The sequence below is a fragment of the Tursiops truncatus genome, chromosome 15, assembly GCF_011762595.2.
Source record: "Tursiops truncatus isolate mTurTru1 chromosome 15, mTurTru1.mat.Y, whole genome shotgun sequence".
Classification (NCBI taxonomy): domain Eukaryota; kingdom Metazoa; phylum Chordata; class Mammalia; order Artiodactyla; family Delphinidae; genus Tursiops; species Tursiops truncatus.
In genome coordinates, this window is record NC_047048.1 from 84,659,073 (window position 1) to 84,680,945 (window position 21,873).

The 21,873-nt window shown below is 52.4% G+C and overlaps 1 protein-coding gene across 4 annotated transcripts in view; it reads right to left on the minus strand.

The window, feature by feature from the left end:
• Positions 1-21,873, minus strand: part of TAF4 (TATA-box binding protein associated factor 4) — a 97,959-nt gene that overhangs the window by 23,616 nt on the left and 52,470 nt on the right. For 2 of the 4 annotated variants that reach the window (XM_033840483.2, XM_033840484.2), the window contains 7 exons: positions 21,749-21,863; positions 19,647-19,816; positions 19,228-19,358; positions 18,282-18,407; positions 17,779-17,835; positions 17,230-17,349; positions 1,221-2,706 (listed from right to left, as the gene is read on the minus strand). In XM_033840483.2, coding sequence (XP_033696374.1) covers positions 2,539-2,706; positions 17,230-17,349; positions 17,779-17,835; positions 18,282-18,407; positions 19,228-19,358; positions 19,647-19,816; positions 21,749-21,863 — 887 coding nt within the window. In that variant the 3' untranslated portion in view covers positions 1,221-2,538. Of the gene's footprint in view, positions 1-1,220; positions 2,707-2,978; positions 5,110-17,229; positions 17,350-17,778; positions 17,836-18,281; positions 18,408-19,227; positions 19,359-19,646; positions 19,817-21,748; positions 21,864-21,873 lie in introns of those variants that run through there. The other 2 variants (XR_004522171.2, XR_004522173.2) reach the window with 2 other exon arrangements.

Consider the following 21,873-nt stretch of genomic DNA (forward strand, 5'->3'; position numbering starts at 1 on the left):
AGTCGTGCCCCTGGTACTCCCTGCTCAGGCTCTGAAAATTCAGATTTAGTTTCTTTCATCATCCAAAATCACAGGCTAAGTTACAGGTTGAACTGCAATCCCCCCCTCCCTTAAAAAAAAAAAAAAAAAAAAGCTTATGCCGGGGTTGTGTGGCGGTCCTAACACTCCAGGACCTCAGAACATGACCTTATTTGGACACAGGGTCTTCACAGAGGTCATCAAGTTCAAATGAGGTCACTAGGATGGGCCCTCATCCAAACGACTGGTATCCTGTGAAAAGGAGAAACTCAGACACAAAGACAGATGCACACACGGCGAAAACACCACGGAAAGGTGAAGGGGCGACGCTTCTACGCCCCAAGGAACATCCAAGATGCCCGCGACCACCAGAAGCCGGGGGACCAGGGCACGTCCTCCACCACCGCACTCAGAACCAACACGGCCCACACACCTGGGTCTCGACTTCAGCCTCCAGAACGGAGACGACCAAAACCTGTGGTCTCAGCTACCGGTCCATGGTGCTCCGTCACAGCAGCCCCAGGCAACTGACGCAACAGGTACCAGAATGAGACTGTACCTCGTAAGTAAGCCCACGGATCATGGGAGATCCAGCAAATCGTCAAAATTAACGTGAAAGCCAGATGCCGAAAACCATCACGCCAGGGACAGGGTCTGTGGCTCGAGAGGCCGAGCGCTGGTGGGGACTTAGGCGGCTAAGCCTCTGAAACGGGGGCCCCTCGGGAGCTATGGTTCATCGAGGCCAACCTGTCATGCTCACCGCCAGATGGGGCGGGGCCTCCGGAGACCCCGCCCTCCCCAGCCAGGGGGTGGGTCCACATCAGGGCTGGGGCTGCCCCCCCACCCCGGATCTCCCCCACCCCTCGCCTTACCTTCCCTCTCCCAGGGGTGCCCCTGTGCCTCTGCACGGACGGGAGCCCGGCGTCCACGCTGCGCAAGTCCATCTGTGTCCGACGTGGGGAGCCCCAGGCTGAGGGCAAGGCCTGAGCTCGGCTTCCGGGCCCTCGGACGTGACCCACCGGGTCCTACTCTGGAGCACGCAGGTCCTGTCCTTGGAAGTGAGGCTATTTCTACCAGATTCGCTGGGTTTTAGACACTGATTCTAACAAGTAGCTCATAAATACACACCTCAGCGGAACCAGAGCTGAATCTCTGGCAGCAGAATCTACAACTGGAAAACTGGGAAAAATAGGCAAAACAAATACAGATAAATTTGTTTTTAATAAAGGAGTTAATTTTCTTTCAATCCTATATAAAACAATAGCAATTAAAAACTTCATTTCTGAAAGTAAAATATTTACATATGAACAAGTAACTGTGCAAAATTTACATGAAAAAATGGAAAGACAGGGATTTCCTAAAAGACAAAATAAAAGGTGTAACAGTTTTCAGGCGTTGGTAAAAAATACTGATCAGCATTCAGTTCACACGCGCGAATAAAGTCTAACGTGAGAATTCACACGAGAAAGCCGAAGTATTTACAGTCATAAAAGTACTATCAATAGACAATTTAATACAATAACCTCTGAAAATATAAAGAACCAATTAGTATATTTGTAATAAAAAAATAGGTACAAAGAAGGGGCTTTTGCTCTGGACGTCTGTAAAGCGAGTCCACAGCTTGCATACAGCCTCTTAGCAAAATAATTATAGCTACATAGCCGTCCTCACGTTGTGTGCCAAAGGTTATGTACAATTACTGACAAAATACACCAACCAGTTTTCAACACTTGATTCACACTGAGAAACAGTCTTCTGATGATTCTTCTCAACTCTGGTTTTATTTCGTCTAAGTTTTTTCACTTTTAGCTAAAAAACAGTGCAAGTAAAATAGATTTATGCTGAAAAGGTTTTCATTTCTTTTAACTTTACAGCTTTACAAACGATAGCAAATAAAATGCATTTGTACAGATGCTGACCCCACACATTCAGAAGGAGCCGCGTCGCCGGGCCCCACGAAGCAGAAAGGGAGGAGCCCCAGGCGCAGGCGGGCAGTGAGCTGCCTGCTCCCTGAGGGTCCTGAATGGAGGGCCGGGGACGGGAGGGAGATAAATAGTCTAAAAAAATCAGTTTGCTTTGCCAACTGACTAATACAAAAATAAAATAAATGAAATGAGGTCATCGGCTGTAGACACACACCTCCGCAGTAAGTTGGGTTGAACTAAACCAAATGCACAAACGATGTAGAAACCGCTATGAGGTGACAGAGGGCAGCTACTTATTTGCTAAACGATTCCATCAGTTTTTATATATGGCTTGTTTGGCAAGAAGGCCACTCGATCAAAGATGAGTTAAGATTTAATTGTCCTTTAAGAGTACCCGTGGGCCTCTTGTTCTCTGTTACAGAAACGTGTTTTCCTTCATACTGAAGAGTTGACTTAGAAACAGGAATATAAAACTGTTCCATTGTAAAGAGGTGGCTGCTTTTAAACAATATCCCATTTGCTTGTTACAAAAAGGCGTCATCTGCAAATATAGAAAAAGTCCCCAGGCGTCGCCGGCTAAGAGGCCGCGTCCGTGCTACTTAAGGAATGCTTTGTAGAGCAACAGTGAATGGCTTGTCTCACGTTCATTTTCTAAACAAAATATGAGGTCCCTGAGGTTGACCCGCGTGATCCTTTGTCGCGTGAACTGTCTGGGGGTTCCGACGCCGGAACTGCCTGGGACCGCTGAGCCTGGGCCCGAGCCCTGGTGACGAGAAAGGAGAAGACAGCCGAGTTAGTGGTGCGCAGAGGTGGGCAGGGCCCTCGGCGCTGGAAGGAAGGGGCAGGGCCAGGTGCCGCCCCAGGACCAACTCACGTTTCCCTACAGGTGTCCCAAGAAACCCTGGCTCTAGAGGAAGCCAGGCCTACTGCTGGAGCTGAAGTGCTTTACGAGTCCCTAACGGGGAGGGGTGAGAGCAGGGGGCACGCCGACCCTCCAGGATTGGTGCTCTCAGGCACGCGCTCGAGAACACTAACCCCGAGATTCCCCCCAGAGCTCAGACTCTGGCCCCTGGGGCACGAGGAAGGAAAAGGTGGCGGCTCCTGCCCCAAGGGGACGGCAGAACAGCTCCAGGGCTTGTGGCTGGCGTCCCCGACCTCCAGGCGTCCAGGGACTCAGGTGTGCTGATGCTGTGCCCGCGGCGGCCGTGACATCCCCGCTTCGCCGGCAAAGGCACACTTCCCAAGGCCGCAAGGTCTAGACTCCTGGGCTGGGCGGGCTGGCGGTGGTCGGCTGGCTGCGCCGAGGGCTCCACAGTCACCACGTCGTCCATGGCCTGGAGGGGGCTCCCTGCTTCCCCGGGCTGACAGCGGCGGTTCGGCCGGCCTGTACCGCTCGGCGCCCAGCCTGGTCGGCCCGCGGGGGATCCGGGCGACGGCTGGGGCTCTGATGCCTGCCCGCCTGGCACAGGCGGGTTTCCGGGCGCTCTCCTGCCGCGTCGCCGCCCCTCAGCAGCAGCGTCCCGTGGTTTCAGCATGTCACCACCTCCAACCGACACTCGCAGGCATGAACCACGCAACTCCCAATCGGACAGTCCTCGGTTTTCCACTCGGAATGAACACTGAGTGTCTGTATTCTGATGGTTAAAGTCGCTCTTGTATATTTGAAGCGCAAACCTTACAGTGGTATTTTTACAGCGTTCTCTCGAAGTTTAAGGTGGGAGCGATGAGCCCTAGGATGCTGGAGGAAGCGGCAGCACAGCAAGCAGCCAGCAGGTGGCAGGTGAGGCTGGTCCCTCCTGGGCACTCAGGGCAGCTCAGGGCACGCACGCCCTTCTTCCACCTTCCACCGTTAACCGCGTGTTCTTTATGCCCCCTTCAGACACCCCTAAACCACCGGGGTCCCTCCTCCAGGCCGGTCCTCTGGTGACACTTTTCCGTGTTTGAACAACTATTTAGGTTTTCCTGGCAGTTTCCCCTGAGTCTCCATAACGGCCCTAAAGGAGCATTTTGTGAACAAGACAAACCGCCCCTGAAAAGGGGGTGATGAAAGCACACAGTTTAGAGGAGCCAGGAGGAAAACGGGGTTCCGTCTCCACGGCCGGAGAGCTGGCCTGCGCCGGGGGCCCTGTGGGTGTGAAGCCTCTGCACCGCGGGGGAGCCTGCAGGCCAAGCCGAGGCCAGCGCCTGGCCAGACGGCTGGGGCGGGGCCGGCGGGCCGTCAGGCGGGTGGGAGCTCCTCCCCGCCCGGGACAGACAGGGCGGCGCCAGACCTTGGGGCTCGTGGAGAGCGCAGCGCTCCCTCAACCACGGGCCAGGTGTCTTCTGTGACACTCGCTACAACCCTGGGCCACGTGTGATGTTCTTACTTTCAAAACAGTTCAACGGCCAAACCCAGCTGGGACAGGGGTGAGGGCTCCCTTCAGGCACAGCATTTAAAGCTGAAACTCAAGCAATCCCTGCCAGTAATATTTTAATGAGATCTTTTTCAGAAGTCAGCAGTGCTTCCGAACAATCCGGACAGGCAAGCGTTAGCACAGCCCACAGCCAGGGCTCCGGGGCCGGGACCACGCCGGCCCCACTCCTCACGTCTCAGGCTCCAAAGGTCACGACGCTGCATTGCGTCACTGCTCTCCGGACTTGAATAAGAAGCCTATGTGCTCAGAGGCATCCTACTTGACAACTCAAATGACTTCTGATTTCATGGGGTGAGTGCCGTCCTTTGATCGTACTGCCCTTGGGGTGTCCTGGCCAGAAGGCGGTCACAGGAACCCAGCGCCCAGCCTGCGGGCGCAAGGACCGGTCTGGCCCAGAGCCCCATGCGGGAAGCCTGGGGAAGCGGCCCTCGGGCACGGCAGCTGAGAGACCAGCAGTGACCTCAGATGACAGAAAACTGCGGGGCAGGTGCCGGCGTCCACCTTCAACAACATTCACACTCCAGCAAACAGGCTGATTCGGTGTGTTTTGTTTTGTATTTGCAGGCACTGGGGTTGAAACAAAGCGACCGTGGACACACGGTTTACATTCTCCCGGAGGCCAGCTTCCTCCCTGAAAGTGCTGTGTGACCATTCATCATGTCCTGTCACAGGACTGCTGAGAGGATTCATGAAAGGAGGCTGGTATCTCCTTTGAAGGCAATCTTTCCACTGTCAAAAACACCACAACCAACCTAACAGGCAACAAACACTCAAGGTGAAAACCAAATGGAAACAATCACCTCCGTCCCAACCCCACCTGGCTCACGGGGTCACTTCGCTGGGGCCCCCAGGGCCGCGCACAACCAGCGGTGGCAGCCGGCGCAGCTTCAGACCTGCCGTGGCCGCTCGCCCAGTCGGCAGAGAGCACCAGCCCCTCAGGGACTGTCTCGGGGGGACTCGCACCACGGGGGCCTTGTTGCCGCTCCCCCCAGAGCCCCCTCGACAACAGTGAGAGGTCTGTGCCCACGAGAGGGCACCTCTAACCCGCGTGATGTCCCTGCGTCCCGGACGGCGAGTGATGAGGTCACGGCGCCGAGAGCACAGGCCCCCGCCAGCTTGCTCTGCTCCGCTTCTGCCGGCGCAGTCCCCACACTTGTCCATGAAGCAGAGCCCACGCCCAGCACAGGCAGCTGGAGGGCGCTGTGAAAAGCGGCAGCGACGGAGCCCCTCGGGCGCTCAGCTCAGAACAAGGGCCACTCGCAGGAGGCTGAAGACAAGCTCACCCCGGCACCTCCCATCGTCTCCCCAAGAACCGTCCAGAACAGGGAGGGAAACACAGACCTACCCGGGGCACGGCACCCGCACAACACGAGGATGGGGCCCGGACCCCACGCGGAACGATGCTCCTGGGCGGGGCCCACAGTGCCTCCACGAGGCCGAGCACCAGAGACAGAGCGGGGGGGGGGGCTCCCGCCAGAGCGGGCCTGGGGGGCCTAAGAGCGCACAGCTTCTGAGATGAGTCCTTCGAAACTGGGCAGCGGCGGCAGGCAAAGAAGTAAGCGGGGGGAATGCAGGGGCCGGCAGGCACAGGGCCTCGCCTCCAGAGGACACTCAGCCCTCCTCACCCTCGGACAGACACCCGCGAAGCCACCGGGCTCTGCAGAACTGTCAGCAGAGGGCACCGTCGGAGGGCGAATCTTGTAAACACCCCAACCATGAAAATGCACACGAGGAAGATACGCAGGTCCACAAAGAACCACTGCAAAAAATCAGAAGATGAAACTCCACACGTATCAGAGACAAAGTCAGTCTGGAAAAACAAGAAAACTGTAAGACAACGCTTTCAACAAAACAAAATATACTTAACATCTGAGGATATGAAAATCACCTTGAATCAAAACCTCAAAACTTAGGAGGAAAATGGACTGAAAACCAGAAAGAAATGAGAGTTGATTTGACACAAGAAAGAAATGAGAAAAAAGGACAAAAGTATCTCAGAAATTAATATAAACCGTAAGGTGCTCAGGGGAGAAAAGACTCGAATAAAAATGTAGTAAGAGGCAAAGAAGAAAGGCAGAAAAACAAGAGAATAAAAATGAGACAAAGAAAAGAAATTAAAGGGCCAGGAAAAAAAACAGGGGAAAAGGAAGCAACCAAAGGAGGACATGTACTCAGTCGTCAGAGCCCCCGGAGAAGGAAGACAAACGTGCGGCAGAGGTTAACACTCAAACTATAATCCAAGGAAACTTTCAAGAAACAGAAAACAAAACAAACCGACACACTGAAAGGGCATGTGGGCACCTGGGAAAGTTAACCCATAAAAATCAACTTCCACAAAGTCTCCTAAAACGGTCAGCTTTCCAAGATAAAGAAAACCCTCCAGGTAAAAAGAGAAAATAAACCATCAAGACGAGAGAATTAACCTGGCATCAGGCTTTCCCAAACCAACACAGAAAGCAATGCAACAGCACCGAAAAATCACTGAAAGCAAGTGTGAACCCACATTTGTATATCCAGCCTAACCGTCCTCCACACATCAAGGCCACAGAAAAACCGTTTCAACCTGCAAAACATCAGGGGACTCTGCACCTGAGCTTTCCGAAGGCTCAGCCACAGGCAGGGGCCGTCCCAACAAGGGAAGAGCGGGGAAACCTCAGAAAAACGCAGCAATAAGCATTTATAATATATAAACACGCAGCTGGTGCTACAGCAGAGGTGAGGAGGAGGCTGGGAAACGTCAAGCGCTGTGACAAGGTAGAAATGATGTAACAAAGCACAAAAGGGAAAGGGAAGGGGACACAACAGGCTCCGGATGCAGTGTGGCCACCGGGGAGCCGAGGAGAAGGCTGACGCAAGCCGAACAGGAAACACACGTGAAAACCGGGGACCGAAGACGCCCAGAAACACTTACATACAAAAGTAACCACTAGAGCACAGTTAAAAACCATCCTAAACACAAACAAAAATCTTAATTAAGGAGCAAAGACTACACATCTCACCAAAAAACAGAGCAACTATAAAAAGTACACATCATCATAAAGCACTGTGACCGAGTCAGAACCCACCTTGTCAGCTGTATCAATACAGATGACGGGCTTAGCTCACCCGACAGGAAAACGCTTTTCGACTGGACTCAGAAAACAAGCCCGCCGTGTGCTCTACACAAGAGACATACCTAAAGGAAGGGCTACAAATCAAGCAGAATGGAGGTGTTCCAGGCTGATGCAAACAGGAGAGCAGGGGCAACGGCCCTGACTGAGGACAAAGAAGACATCAAGCCCACTGGGCAAAGGCTGACGCTTTTCAATGGTAAAAATCACGACTCACGGTGAACATGTAACACTTACGGATGTTTATGTACCAAATAACACAGCAACCCCCATACAAGGCAAAAACTGCAGGAGATGCACGGAGATAAAGACAGAAACACAAGGACTTCCCTGGTGGCTCAGTGGTTAAGAATCCGCCTGCCAATGCAGGGGACACGGGTTCAATCCCTGGTCCAGGAAGATCCCACATGCCGCAGAGCAACTAAGCCCGTGCGCCACAACTACTGAGCCTGCGCTCTAGAGCCTGCAAGCCACAACTGCTGAGCCCACGCGCCTCAACTACTGAAGCCCACATGCCCAGAGCCTGTGCTCCGCAACAAGAGAAGCCACTGCAGTGAGAAGCCCACGCACCGCAACGAAGAGTAGCCCCCGCTCGCCACTAGAGAAAGCCTGCGTGCAGCAACGAAGACCCAACGCAGCCTAAAATAAATAATAAATAAATGAATTTATTAAAAAAAAAAAAGACAAAAACACACTAACAACGTAAAGCTCTGGGACACCACATCCATCCAGCACAAAACACATCACGTGGACAAAAATAAGCAAAGACACAGTGGGCGTAATCGGTAAGGTGCACCCCCTATAAACCCAGCAAGTCCTACACCCTGCCTAAGAATACGCCTTGTTCTCAAGCACCCACAGCACATTCACCGAAACTGAGCACCCCTGTTGCCCAACAGATCAGCAAAATTACAAACTGTGGCAACACACGCCAGGAGGCTGTGGGGAGACAGGCCCTTTCCCTCACCACCGGCGGGCGAGAACTGGCACGACCCTCCAGAGGGGAGCTTGGCAATTCCTAACGAAACTACCGACCCACTTACCTTCACCCCACAACACACACCCCCAAGAATACAACACCATCCGTGCACAAGGGAGGGGGTCGCCCAAGACACGTGGGTGCGGAGAAGCACCCCGCTTGCTGTGAAGAATGGGGAGCATCGCCACGAAACGGCATGGAGTGCGCTCCAGAACGTGCGAAGTGAAAACGGCCCACGGCAGAAGGGCGCCGACATTCCGCTTCCTCAAGGGAGAGGCGGAAATCGCAAACACACGCTTGTGTCTGAGGGGGAGGAGACGGCACTGCTGGGTGCGGGCATCTGTACAGCTCTGGCTCTGAGAACCCCCAAAATAAACAACCAAACGAGAGCGGGGTGGGGGCCACACTGGAGGACAGACAGCAGAAGAGCCCAGCTGTGCCACTCGGAGGGACAGAGCCTGCTGCGGGGCAGCAGGAAAGGGCTCATCTAGTAACTCTGCGGCGCTGAGGACGCGAAACTCGGGGGCGCCGCAGGGCTACACACAGGAAGAACTGGGCAGACACATGCTACTCTGGACAGTCAGCCACTTCCTTCTCGCAGGGCTTAGCAGTTGTGGATCTCCTTTTTATCTGCAAAGTAGGGTGGGACAAACAGCAAACCCACTGTGACGATGAGAGTCAGGCCTCCCACGTGGGACGCGGGACGGCTCGGAGGGCCTGTCACGTCAGGTTGGACCCACCGCCTTCGGTACAGACACAGAAAACACAGGTGGGGCGGTGCACGTATCCCCAGCTGTACCCCCGAGGGGGCTGGAGCAAGACACCCAGGGGCCCGAGCACACCGGTGCCCAGACCTGGTCCCTGCACACGCGTCCCAACAAAAAGAACCGCGGCTCTGTGGAGAAACGGTCGATTCCACTGTTAGGGCAGGAAAAATATAAGGTAAGCCTGGAACATTTGTGACGTGAGAGAGTAAGAACCCTTCAGAAGGTGACAGGTTACGTCAACAGGACAGAGGAGCCCAACTGAAGGGCTCGCGAGGACCAAGCAGGGCTGGCAGAATTCCAACCAGCAAACGGGGGACAGAGGAGGAGAGCCTGTCAGCCCGCGGTCACCGACCATGGGAAGCAGTGGTGCCAACGAGGAGAAACAGGAGGGCGCGGTCCCTCAGCATTTCCCACAAGACACTTTCATTACAAAGGGACACAGATTTTCCAGCGGAGATGCCTGGGACCCCCCCCCAGAACCAAGTGTTCAGAGTGATCACTCGCAGCGGGACACAGATGCCACGTACCTCCTGATACGATGCACTGAGGACACAGCATCACTGGTGCGACATTCCAGCCAAATTACATAACCTGGGTTTCATCAAGAGGAAACGTAAGATGAGCTCAAATTAAGAGACCTTCTACCAAATAACCGACCACACACTCTTCAAAGTGTCAAGATCAGGAAAGACAGGCAAAGACAGAGGACCCGTCATAGACCAGAGAAGGCTACAGAGACATGGTGACCAAATTCCAGGAGGGGTACTGGATGGGATCCTACACCTTCAGTGGAGAATGGTAACAATCAAATACACACAAAACATTTGCAAAAGACATATCTGGTTAAAAAAAAAAAAAACTCATCCAAACTGTACAAAGAACTCCGAAAACTCAATAGCAAGAAAACAAACAACTCAATTTTTAAAATGGATCAACGGGGCTTCCCTGATGGCGCAGCGGTTGAGAGTCCGCCTGCCGATGCAGGGAATGCGGGTTCGTGCCCCGGTCCGGGAAGATCCCACATGCCGCAGAGCAGCTGGGCCCGTGAGGCATGGCCACTGAGCCTGCGCGTCCGGAGCCTGCGCTCCGCAACGGGAGAGGCCACAACAGTGAGAGGCCCGCGTACCGAAATAAATAAATAAATAAAAATTTAAAAAATAAAATAAAATGGATCAACGATCTTAAAAGACCCCTCGCCAAAGAAGCAGCACATGAAGAGATGCTCCACGTCATGCATCAGGGAAATGCAATTTAAAGCAACGAGACACCACGACACACCTATTAGGACGGCCAGAATCTAGAGCACCGACACCACCAGGTGCTGGTGGGGACATGGAGCAGCAGGAACCTCACTCGTAACCGACGGGAATGCGACATGGAGCAGCTACTCTGCAAGACAGCCCGGCAGGTTTTTACAAAACTAAACATACTCTCACCATACGAACCAGCAATCGTGCTCCTCGGTATTTACCCAAAGGAGCTGAAAACTCATGTCCACACAAAAGCCTGCACGCGGGTATTTATAGCAGCTGTATTCACAGTGGCCAAAACTTGGAAGTAACCAAGATGTCCTTCAGCAGGTGACGGATAAATAAACTGTGGTGCATCCCGACAGCGGAACATTATTCAGCCCTGAAAAGAGAGAAATGAGGCACCAAGCCACGAGAGGACACAGAGGAACCTTAGATGCGTTTAACTAAGTGAAAGAAGCCGATCTGAAAAGGCTACAGACTGCATGATTCCAACTCTATGACACTCTGGAAAAGACAGAACTATGGAGACAGCAGAAAGATCAGGGGTTGCCAGGGGCTGCGGGGAGGGAGGGATGACAGATGAAGCACAGAGGATGTTTAGGGCCGTGAAACTACTCTGTATTATACTGTAAAGGTGGATACAGGCCATCATACATCTGTCCAAACCCACAGAACGTGCAACACCAAGAGGGAACCCGGATGTGAACTGTGGACTCTGGTGGTGATGAAGCGTCCGTGCAGGTTCATCGATTGCAACAAACGCAGCATCCGGTGGGGGCGTGGATGATGCGGGAGGCTGTGCAGGTGCGAGGGGAGCGGGGGACGGGGCGGGGGGGCGTATGGGAACTCTCTGCACTTTCCGCTCAATTTGGCCGTGAACCTAAAACTGCTCTAAAATATAAAGTTTCTTAACTTAAAATTAAATTCTGAAAGACCAAGTCAAATAAGGTCCCTAGTCAGCAGTATCACACCAGTGATGCACGTTAGGGCAAGCTGGGGGATATACAGGAACTCTCTGTACTCTTCGTGCAACTTTGCTGCAAGTCTAAAATGAGTTCACAATAAATTTGTTTTTAAAGACACACCCTAAAGAAATAATCCTAAACTAAAAACAGAAAAAGAGAAATTAAGCCTTAGCTCTGATGAACAAAGGCATATGAAGGACTTTTTAAATTCCAGATTTCGTATTAACTGTCACACATATAACCCACAAGTACCCCTGAAGACCTAAATTAGGCACAACCAGCAACGTACGAGGCCACGCCGCAGGACCTCCGGTGGCGTGCATCCCTCCCACCATCTCCTCAAGGTGCCCCCTCACCCCACACTCCTCCCCACACTCACGCCCTCCCTGTCAGTCTGGAAATACGCGCTCTTTTTCTCTTCTTTAGAAAACGCCTAAGGCAGAAGTTAATCCACATGCCTTTCCCACGAGCCCTCCCCTCCCAGCACAGGGACCCCAGCGGCCAGAGTGGTTCAGGGACTGGTTACATTGAGCCAAAAAAAATAAAAAAACAAATATATTGAAAATAACGGGAACTCGCGTTCTGTCTGTCTGTGAAGGGATTCAAAAGTAAGGAAACGAAGAAGACTAGAAGCAGCCCTGAGGTCCTAGACTAGAATCTCAGCATCAACTAGAACACACAGGGTTGTTCTAGATACAGAAAGGGGCACGCGCGCACGCACGCGCACACTCACTTGTACACATACATACGTTCCGGGCTCTGACTGCTGGGGGCCTGGAGCAGGGACCCCCGTAGCAATCAGCACACACAGTGCTCAGATACTGGTCTCTAAATACCACCCTCCACCGCAAGGAAGCAGGCTCCTGGGCGCCACTGCGGGTGAGGGCAGGGGAAGCACAAGAGGCACCTGGACACCTCTCACGCTTACAGGACGAGGGCAACGTTTCAAAAGGATATAGGAAACCGCTTGAAGAAGCTTCCACTGACCAAATCTAGAAATAACGAGAGCATTGATTACAACCCTCTGAATACAGCAGGAATCCATGCGTCCATACACAGTGATGAATGAATGCATGAATGAATGAGGACGGAGGGAGGGAAGGAGGGAGGGAAGGAGGGAGGGAGGGAGGGAAGCTCTTCTTCACGGCAGAAGGCAACCAGTAAATGTGGAAGGCGTGATGGAAACTGAGCATCGTGACCTGGCCCCCAGCCTGGCGGTCCTGACGCAAGGGCAGTCTGCAAGGGTGCTAAGGCCGGGTGAGGGGTGATGGGAACAGAGTACCTGCGTGACCCTGGAGTGCCTCCTTACACAACACTGATAAGCGCTAAGGGACTAACTGACTACACAGTGGAGAAAGCTGCTTTCTCAGCCAGGCAACTTAACCAGGTGATCAAGGCTAAGATCACCTAGTGATGCCAAGGGTCATCCTACAGAACAAGAGACCTGCCCTCTTCAGCACCGTCAGGAACGGGGAGACTGGGAAGAGGTTCACGCCACAAGCCAGCCGGACACCGCACACGCCTGGATCAAAGAGAAACCAGGACAGGCGGTGAAGTGGGAGCAGGTCTGGGGACCCTGGGGCATCAGGGCTGATTTCCCGATGCGGGGGGATGGGTGCAGTAGTAACACAAGAGAACGTCCAGCGTTGTCAGCATTTAGGGGTGACGGAACATCCCACACGCGTACTTGTGTGTGTAAAGAGGGGGTGACGAGGGCTTCCCTGGTGACGCAGTGGTTGAGCGTCCACCTGCCGACACAGGGGACGCGGGTTTGTGCCCCCGTCTGGGAAGATCCCACATGCCGCAGAGCGGCTGGGCCCGTGAGCCATGGCCGCTGAGCCTGCGCGTCCGGAGCCTGTGCTCCGCGACGGGAGACGCCCCAACAGTGAGAGGCCCACGTACCGCAAAAAAAAAAAAAAAAAAAGGGGGGGTATCAAAATAAAGGTGGTAAAATGTTCAGAATTGAGAATCTGAATGGAGTTTTTTATACTGTTCTTACAACTTTTCTGTATGTTTGAAACTACTCTAAATCAAAAGAAAAACATTTTGAAAAACACTAATCATTATATTCTGGGAAGAAGATGCCAGAGGCGTCAAAGTTTCTTTGAATCTTCCCAAAGGCCATATAAAACACACAGCAACTAGAAAGCAAAACCAAACGCTAGCAGACAACATTTACAACCAAACCGGTGAAGATGAACCGCGAGCAGCCACAAGCCTATCTGAAAACTGTGCAGGAAGAGCAGTGGGGCAGCTGCGAGGCCCCAAGGCCCCCAGGGGCCAGCGGGTGTTCACCGGGAGGAGTGGCAGGTTCACTGGAGAGCAGCAGCTACAGCCAGGAGTTCTCTCCTCTCAGCAGCAGCCTCGCCATTAGGAACTCTGCCTCCGACCTGCCAGGGCCCCGCAGCACAGGGCTCACGCAGAAGAGAACCTGCGAGGAGCGAAATTAAAGCTGAGCAGGACAGTCCGGGACCATGGAGGCAAGAAGGTCCAGGTGAGAGTCAGGGAGCAGCAGAGCCTGACGTCTCAGACAGCAAGTTCGTCACCACGCGGAAACAACGGAAGAGGAGCTCAGTGAAGCTGGCAAACCTGCAAACCACCTCCTCCTAAAGGCTCAAGACAGCAAAATTCACATAAAAGTGAACCACAGAGAGGTCAGGTCCCAGAGAAGCTGCCCTAGGAAAAAAAGAGAATAAGGAGCAGAACAACATCCCTACAGATGATCAGAAACCGCAAAAAGACGTAATCAAAACGAGATCAAAACTGCTATGTTCTATTTCCAAACAAGCTAAAAGACACTGAGAAAATGATAAGAAGCATGAAAGAATAACATAAATCAGAATCAGCGAAACTCAGAAATGAGGTGACAAAGGCAAGGAAACATCAGAAACAAAAGAAAATTTCACCTGGGAAATGAAGACTCTCCACGAAAAAGAACACAAGAGCAAACAAACGCAACAAATGATACCTTAAGAAGGAATTAGAAGAGCGAGAAGCATAAACAGGGTAAAAGTTTTTAAAAGAGAGACTGAAAGGATTAAAGAGAAAAGCACCAATACTGATGGCAGATACAAAAGATACAGTGTCTGAGTAACAGGAATCTCCGAAGAGGAAAACAAAAACAAAGGAAGCATTAAAGAAAATGTTCCTGAATACAAAAAGGTTTAACTGCATGTTGAAAGAACACAACCTCTCCCTGAGAACGCCAACCCAAGACAGCCAATTCCAAGTAAAAGGCTGGGCTTTAAGGGAAAAGAATTCTGTGGGCATCTTTGGGCAGAAAGAACACATGAGAAACACAAGAGAAATAAAATTAGACTATCATCAGACTGACAGCAACCTTCCATACCAGGAAAAAAATTATCGAGTTGTAACTATTTACTCAAGATAGATTCTCAAGGAAAGAAAACGTGAGCCACGGCTTTTCTAGCCATCAAAACCGCCATCGACATGCACAAATACGGGGAACGCAGCCCCCACGAAACATTCCAGAAGAATCCAACAGACGAGATTCAGAAAACCAAATGACTAAACAGACATCCACACAGACTTGTAATTAGCATTAAACACAAAGTTACTTATGGAACTAAGATGAAGGGTCCAGGGAGAGAGGACAGCGTGAAACAGCCGTGTGATGTAAGCAAAACACAGGCATGAGCGGCAGTCCTCGCTGGAGTGTAGCCCACCCGACGCTCTCCCTCCCAGCATCCGGCCAAGTCGCCAAAGGCCCTTCCCTGGGAGTAAGGATCATACCCTACGTAAGACCCACCCCAACCAAGCCTAAAACCTGCACAGGAAAGGCAAGTCTGCAGGGTGAGCCCCACTCGGTGAGGGAGCTCAGAAACACCATGGGATTTCCACAGACCCTACTGAACACCAAAGTGAGACACAAGACACACAAGTTCAAGATGAGCAGCCAGGAGCTGAACTAAAACAAGAGTCAGTACTCTTCAGAGGATGACGACATGTCATCCACAAAATCCAGCATCCAAGCGCCAATGGCTAGACATGCAGAGAGACAGGAAACCATGACCCACGGTCAAAGGAAAAAGCAGTCGACAGAGACTGAATCGAGACGCCCCCGATGTCGGACTTGACAAAACCATGAGAGAAGCTTTTACAAACAGGTTCAAAGAATGCTGGGAAAATGTGGCCTCAGTACGTGAGCAGACAGGGAAATCTCAGCAAAGACTCAGCAGCCATAAAAAGGACTTAAGTGGAAATCCCAGAACTGCAGATACATCGACAAATGAAAACTTCACTGGACAGACTGCAGAGCTGACTGGAGAAGACAGGGAATCTGAAGACAGATCAGTAGAAATGATCCAGTCCGAACAGAGAAAGAAGTGATTAAAGAGGAACAAATACAGACTCAGAGACCCACAGGGCAATATCAAAAAAATCTAACAGAGGTCTAACTGGGAATCCCAATAGAAAAAGACTGAAACAGAGAAAGTTTTGAAGAAATAAAGGCCAAAGTGTTGCAAATTTGAGGAAAACTACTGACCTACAGATCCAAGAAGCTCAGAGAAGCCCAAGCAGAGTGACTAGCAAGAGAACCAAGTCTAAACACCACACGGACGAACTTCAAAGAAGTAAGACGATCGCCTCAAAACAGCTGGAGAAGTGACTCACGTGACAGACAGGAAACAAGGACTGAAATCACAGTGGGGCCCTGAACACGATGGAACAACGTCTCTAAGGACAACGACGGTCACACGTTTACGGCTGTTTTCAGGTCTAAGAATAAGAGCTCTGCAATTTTGCAAAACACACTGGGAAATCTCCCATCTTTTTTGTGATCCGGAACAAGATAACATGTCTAAATGAGAATAGGAGTTTCCCTGGAAAAGAGAAAGAGACCAGCAGTTAAGACAGGATTCAAGGAGTAGAGGAAAAACGTGAAGGATGGCTAAAATTCTTACAATCACTCATCCCTATTAGTCGGTCATTCTATAAAGTTAAGTGATGTATGTCTGGATCTGCTCGGCTTATTCAAGAACGTGAGAGAAAATTACGTATTAAGTTAAGTTAAAAAAACAGAGCTGAAAGAAAAAAAAAACTGTCAACATTCAGGGAAAACTTCATTCAAACTTTTGAGCGTGAAATACAACCATTTTCAGGTAAACAAAAGCTGAAAGAATCCATCACCAGCAGATTGCACTACAAGAAACGCTAAATGCTGTCCTTCAAGCCAAAGGGAAATACCACAGATGGAAGCCTGGAACTTGGGGAAGGAACGAAAAACACCAGAAATGGTAAATAAGCAGGTAAATATAAAAGACGATGTTTTCTTTCTTCCTGTGATTTACTAATAAAACAACCGGCAGTTTAAAGAAAAAATAACAATACTTTAAAGTTGGGTTTGTAATTACATATAAAGACACGACAGCAAACAAAACAAGAAACTAACAAACTTTGGACAAACGGAAACAGGCAACAACCACCTTCCTTCACGTTAACCCCAGTACCCAGGGAGGACAGTCAGCCCCACAAAGGTCAGTCTTCGGACGGAATCTCCCCATATTCTCTTCGAAGTCAGTCTAAATCTCATCGTGTTAAGCTACAGTGATCAAACTTCCTCATGCAAAGAACTTCTTGCTCACATGATATCCACAAATAGGTTGATTTGAATATAAAGTATCGAATGTACCGAGAAAACAAGTACTCCAAGGGCGGTGAGACAACATGTGCGCGAACGACAGCCCGTTCTCGGCGTGCCTGACTCCCTGAAGAGGCGAGCGGGACGCAGATGCCCCGAGGCCCTTCCAGCCCCCGTCCCTGCATCCGTGCGGTACCTCTACTCCCGATCCCGGTGCCGGAGAGTCCACTTTCCTCTTTTTCCTGGGCCCGATGGCAGCCAGTGCTGTGAGGTTGGCATCTCGCTGCCTCATCTGTGCCAGTTCTTGTTGCTGCATCTTTGTTTTGAAAAGGAAAACAGGGACTGTCATTTCACGCACTTTTTTTATTACTACAAAAGTAATACATAGACACCAAAGGGTTTTCTAAACTTTCCTAAATGAAAATTTCATTTGACTGTTTTTTTTTAAACAGCAAGCATATTGTGCAATCAGAAAAACAGTAAAGCAATAGATGCTCACCTTAAAAAGCTCAGATCTGAGCAAATTGTGAGAGTACAGAGACTGGACTGCACCACATGAGAAATTACCGTGAAGTTTAAAAGCACAGGAAAACACTTTTGCAAACACCATAAATCGCTACGGGAAGGCCTATTGTGCAGAGATACCATCGCCTTCTCAGCCTCTCTCTCTCTCGTTAGGTGCTGAGGTTGAACACAAACGTATTTTCAAGTGTGCAGTGTAGACTCTTGGACTGGAAACGCTTACCTCCTTTGCCTTCTGTTTCAACCTTAACTGCTCTGGATCTTCTTGTCTGGACCGAGACTATTTTCAAACAGGTAAAAAAGAAAGATAAGTTGTGACCTAAACGTTCATCACCCGACAAACATGTCATCTTATACGTGACATGATGACATCTAAGTCACGTGACAGAACGCATTAAATTTTTAAACGTTTACAGCCAACGGATGAAAATTTATCATCATGAAAATCAATACCATTTGGATGTAAGAACCACGCCATGGTCCAATGTGACGTGAGGACGGTGGGCCAGGGCAGCCCGCAGGGCTCCGGGCTCAGTTAAGGGACCCGCCCCACGTGCTGGGCGACCTGCTGAGGTCTGGAGGCTTCCCGCCCCGGCTGCGCTCCTAACCCCGCGCACGTGTCATCGAGGCCAGCGCCAAACCCTGCTCCGGCTCCTCGAAACCCCAAGGGTGTCCGCGAGCGCCCAGGGTGGACAGGGGAAAACTGCGTGCAGCATGAGCACTTGCCTTTGCTGCCCGCATCAAGATCTCTCTCTCCTGTTCGTCCTTTCTCTGTTTCTCAATTTGATCAAGCTGTTCAAAAAATTTGAGCTGAGCCCGGACATCACTTGCCTGCTCGTATCTGTCATCATCCTAGAAAAAAGTGAAACGACTGTTTGTCACGAACTTGGGAACCCAGCCGGACAGTCCGCGCACCGCTTCCCGCCCCCCTCGGCCCACTCCCCAGGCGGCGCGCAGACCCAAGCCCCTCTCGTCTCCAAGACTCTGCTTCTGAAGTGCTCTGGACGTGCACACGCCGCCTCAGGTAAGTCATCCGGGGGCTCGCAGGCAACTTTCCATTTTATACGCTTTGGTATCATTTGACTCTTCTAAGTTACATTTTAAATTTTTTTCTAATAGCGTAAAAAGTATTTTTAAAGCCAAGTGGCTACAGGCTTGTACTTCAAACGCTGCTCGGGCAGTGCCTGGCCGCTCCACGGTGCCCCTGAAAGAGGGTTTGCATGACTGAAGAGGAAGGCGGATTCTGCCTGGAACCTGCTGTGAGAGGCCGGGCCTCCACAGCACACGACAGGGCACCACTCTGAGTCACGGGAGCGCGGGTGAGCCAGAGCCCCTCGGGTCTGCAGGGACAGCTCGGGCCGCAGCTGCTGGGAGCCCCCCGCGTGTAAACGGGCGGGGGGCTCCACCTTCTCCAGAGCTGAAGATGCCACCAGCCCGGACCCAGAAGGCTGGCTCCCTAACCCGGAGGTCAGATCCTCCGCACCCTCCTTCCACAGCCCAGTGGGTAGCGCCCGGAGCACCACGGGACTGAAAGAAGTGGCATCTTCCCAAAATCTCGTTCTGGGGAAAACTCAAAACGAGCTCAACACTCTGCCGCTTCCCCTGTGCCCTCCAGGCAGCACCAGACCCGGGAGCGCCGACAGGGCATCCCCTCCAGGAAATGGCGGGTTACCTTATAAGAGAAGTTCTTTTGCTGAGCCGTTTCTGATATCTTTTCTACAAGGTTCTGCAGCCTCTGTTGCGTGGCGTGTGACACGTAACTCACCACGTCTGGGTGTAACTCTGTTATGCCGTGTTTCTTACCTGGGGAACAGGCGGTATTTTACAATCACTGAAGTTCTTTTCTTTCCTTCACTGTTTTTCCCTTATCCCCCAGTTACCACTTTGTGCAACCTGAGGGTCGGGGGTGGTCTACACCTGCTCCAACTACCTGAGAACGTCACCGCCAACCCCACGGAAAGCACAACCCTGGCAAAACAGGTGACAAGGGACAAGGGGTGTCCCCCCAAGCCCAGGACAGCTCCGTGCTGAGCACCGCAGCCGTGGTCCACACCAGGCCCACCGGTGGAGGCCGGACGCCCAGGGCCATACCTATTTCCAATATTCTTCTTTGCAGAGGCGCCGGGAGGAGGAAGGTCTCGTCTTTGCAGGACCGCGTCAGGGTGCCCACTAACTCAGAGTTTGTAGCCAATATTCTCGCACTTTCTTCCGACAGGTTCACGCCGGCCATCGACGCTACGTCATTGATGTCATCGTCGTCCCTTCAGGAAAGAAGAGGAGGTGGGTCTAACGAACGAAGGGCCGCCAACTCGGCGGGCAGAGGGGCGGCTCTCCCGCGCTGCTGTCACCTGAGCACAAAGGCGGTCATCTGCGAGCGAATCTGTTCTTTTAAAGGAAGACCCACCCCAAGGTACAGCAGAGTGGGAGTCTCTGCACACAGATGTCAATGCCAAGTTCACAGAGAGCACAGCACCTACTCACTGCTTCAAGGAGTTTGTTCTGTGAAACCCTTTTTAAATGATCTCACAGCATTATTTTTAATACGATCACAACCTCTCAGAAAAGCTGGAAGAACAGTACAAAGGAAAGTCCGTGAACCACTTGAGGGTGAGCGGCCGACCTGACACCCAACCCCCAACCCCCCGGACACGGCAGTGTGGCTCCCTGTGGACAGAGGCACCCCTACGGAACCGGGGGGATGGCCTTTGAAACCGGGCCACCAGCCACGCCCAGACCCCCAGCTTTGGCTAACGGTCCCTATAGCGGCTCCCACAGCAAAGGGTCCGGCTCAGAACCATGAGCTGCGTTTTGCTGCCACGTCTCTGCAGCCCCTCCCTGACTCTCGTGCCCCGACACCTGGAAGGTCCCAGGCCAGCTGTTCTGCAGCGTGTCCTCGTTTTCCCTCTGACGGACGTCCCTTTGTGACGAGCCGCGGGCAATGCACCTTTGGCAGGAATTTCACACGAGTCAGGGGCCTTGCTCACCCTGCACACGGAGCTCCCGCGCAGCTTCCCTGCGTCGGGGCACCCCTCCCTCCCTGTGTAGTTACGAGGACCTCAGGGGAGGTGGTCTGAGACTGTGCAAACCCCGTTCCCCTAAACCACCCACTGACTCGTTTCCAGGGGCTCGGGTTCCTGTCTTACCCACAGGTACAATGTCGCTGCAGACACGGCTGGCAGGAGGGGCCGCTTGGGGGCTTCTGGGGACGCTGGCGCTTGAGCACTGCTCTCTGACCAAAGTGCACTAACTCGTCCTGCACCCTCGCGACTCCGGCCTGGAATCAGCACCCCCCTAAGGCACCCTGGTCACCGCGGCGGAAGCAGTTTTAGACGAGACCTGGGCGCTGGGTGTGCTGCCGCCATCACGGTGTCACCAATCCCAGGCCCCTCCAGCGGCAGAGCGGGTGGCTCCAGCCACAGCTTTTCCAGAGTATTCACAGCCGGACGTCCGACCCGACCCAACCCCACCGGGCTCGCCTCGTTTGCTCCTCTCTGTATTTCTAACTCCCTCGCACCTGCAGGTGGATGCATCTTCCCATCTCCGCCACCCGCCCTCTCCCTCGTGGATGTCCTCCCCACCCCTGTGGGCCCCCACCCTCCGTGCCAGACTGTGCCAGCCACCCATCTCCTTGCCCTGCCTGGAAGCCGACCCAGGCTCAGGCCACCACGGCTCCAGCACTGCCAACACCTGCCCTGCTCCCTAACAGCTTGAGGGACGAAGCTTCTGGGAAGGGAAGGGAAGGACCACCCAGGTCCCCCGACACACGCACTTTGCTACTGCTGGATCCGAACCAAAGTAGCCACTGTAGCCCTTCCTATGGCGGTGCTCAGACCAGCTGCTCGTCAAGAGACCAAAGCACAGCATCTCTGAAGGTTCTGAGGTTGAAAGGAGGACACAGAAGCGTCCTCTGTTGTGACTGTGATGCACTCAGAAGACTGAGCCATCGTATCACAGACACAAACCTCCCACTGGTCCGCGCGGAAAGTCAGCTGCTCTGCCATCCCGCCCTGCATCTGCGGCAAACGCCCCTGAGCCGCTCTGTGGGAAAACACGCACACAGCGAGCGCGCGCACGTGCGTGTGTGTGTGTGTGCGCGTGCGTGTGTAGGGAATGAACGCAGCCTCAAAGCACCAACGGCCACCGGGCGAGGCCCTTCCCTCCGGGCGCCTCCTGAGCCAGGGCTCATTCCTTACCTAAACGAGCCTCCCCCGGGCTCCTTGAGCTTGTTTTTCTGTGCAGCAGCTGCTTGTGCTGAGACAGTAGAAAGAGCTTTGGTTCCAGGTAACACGGCAGGTTTCACCACAGGGACTGCAAAACA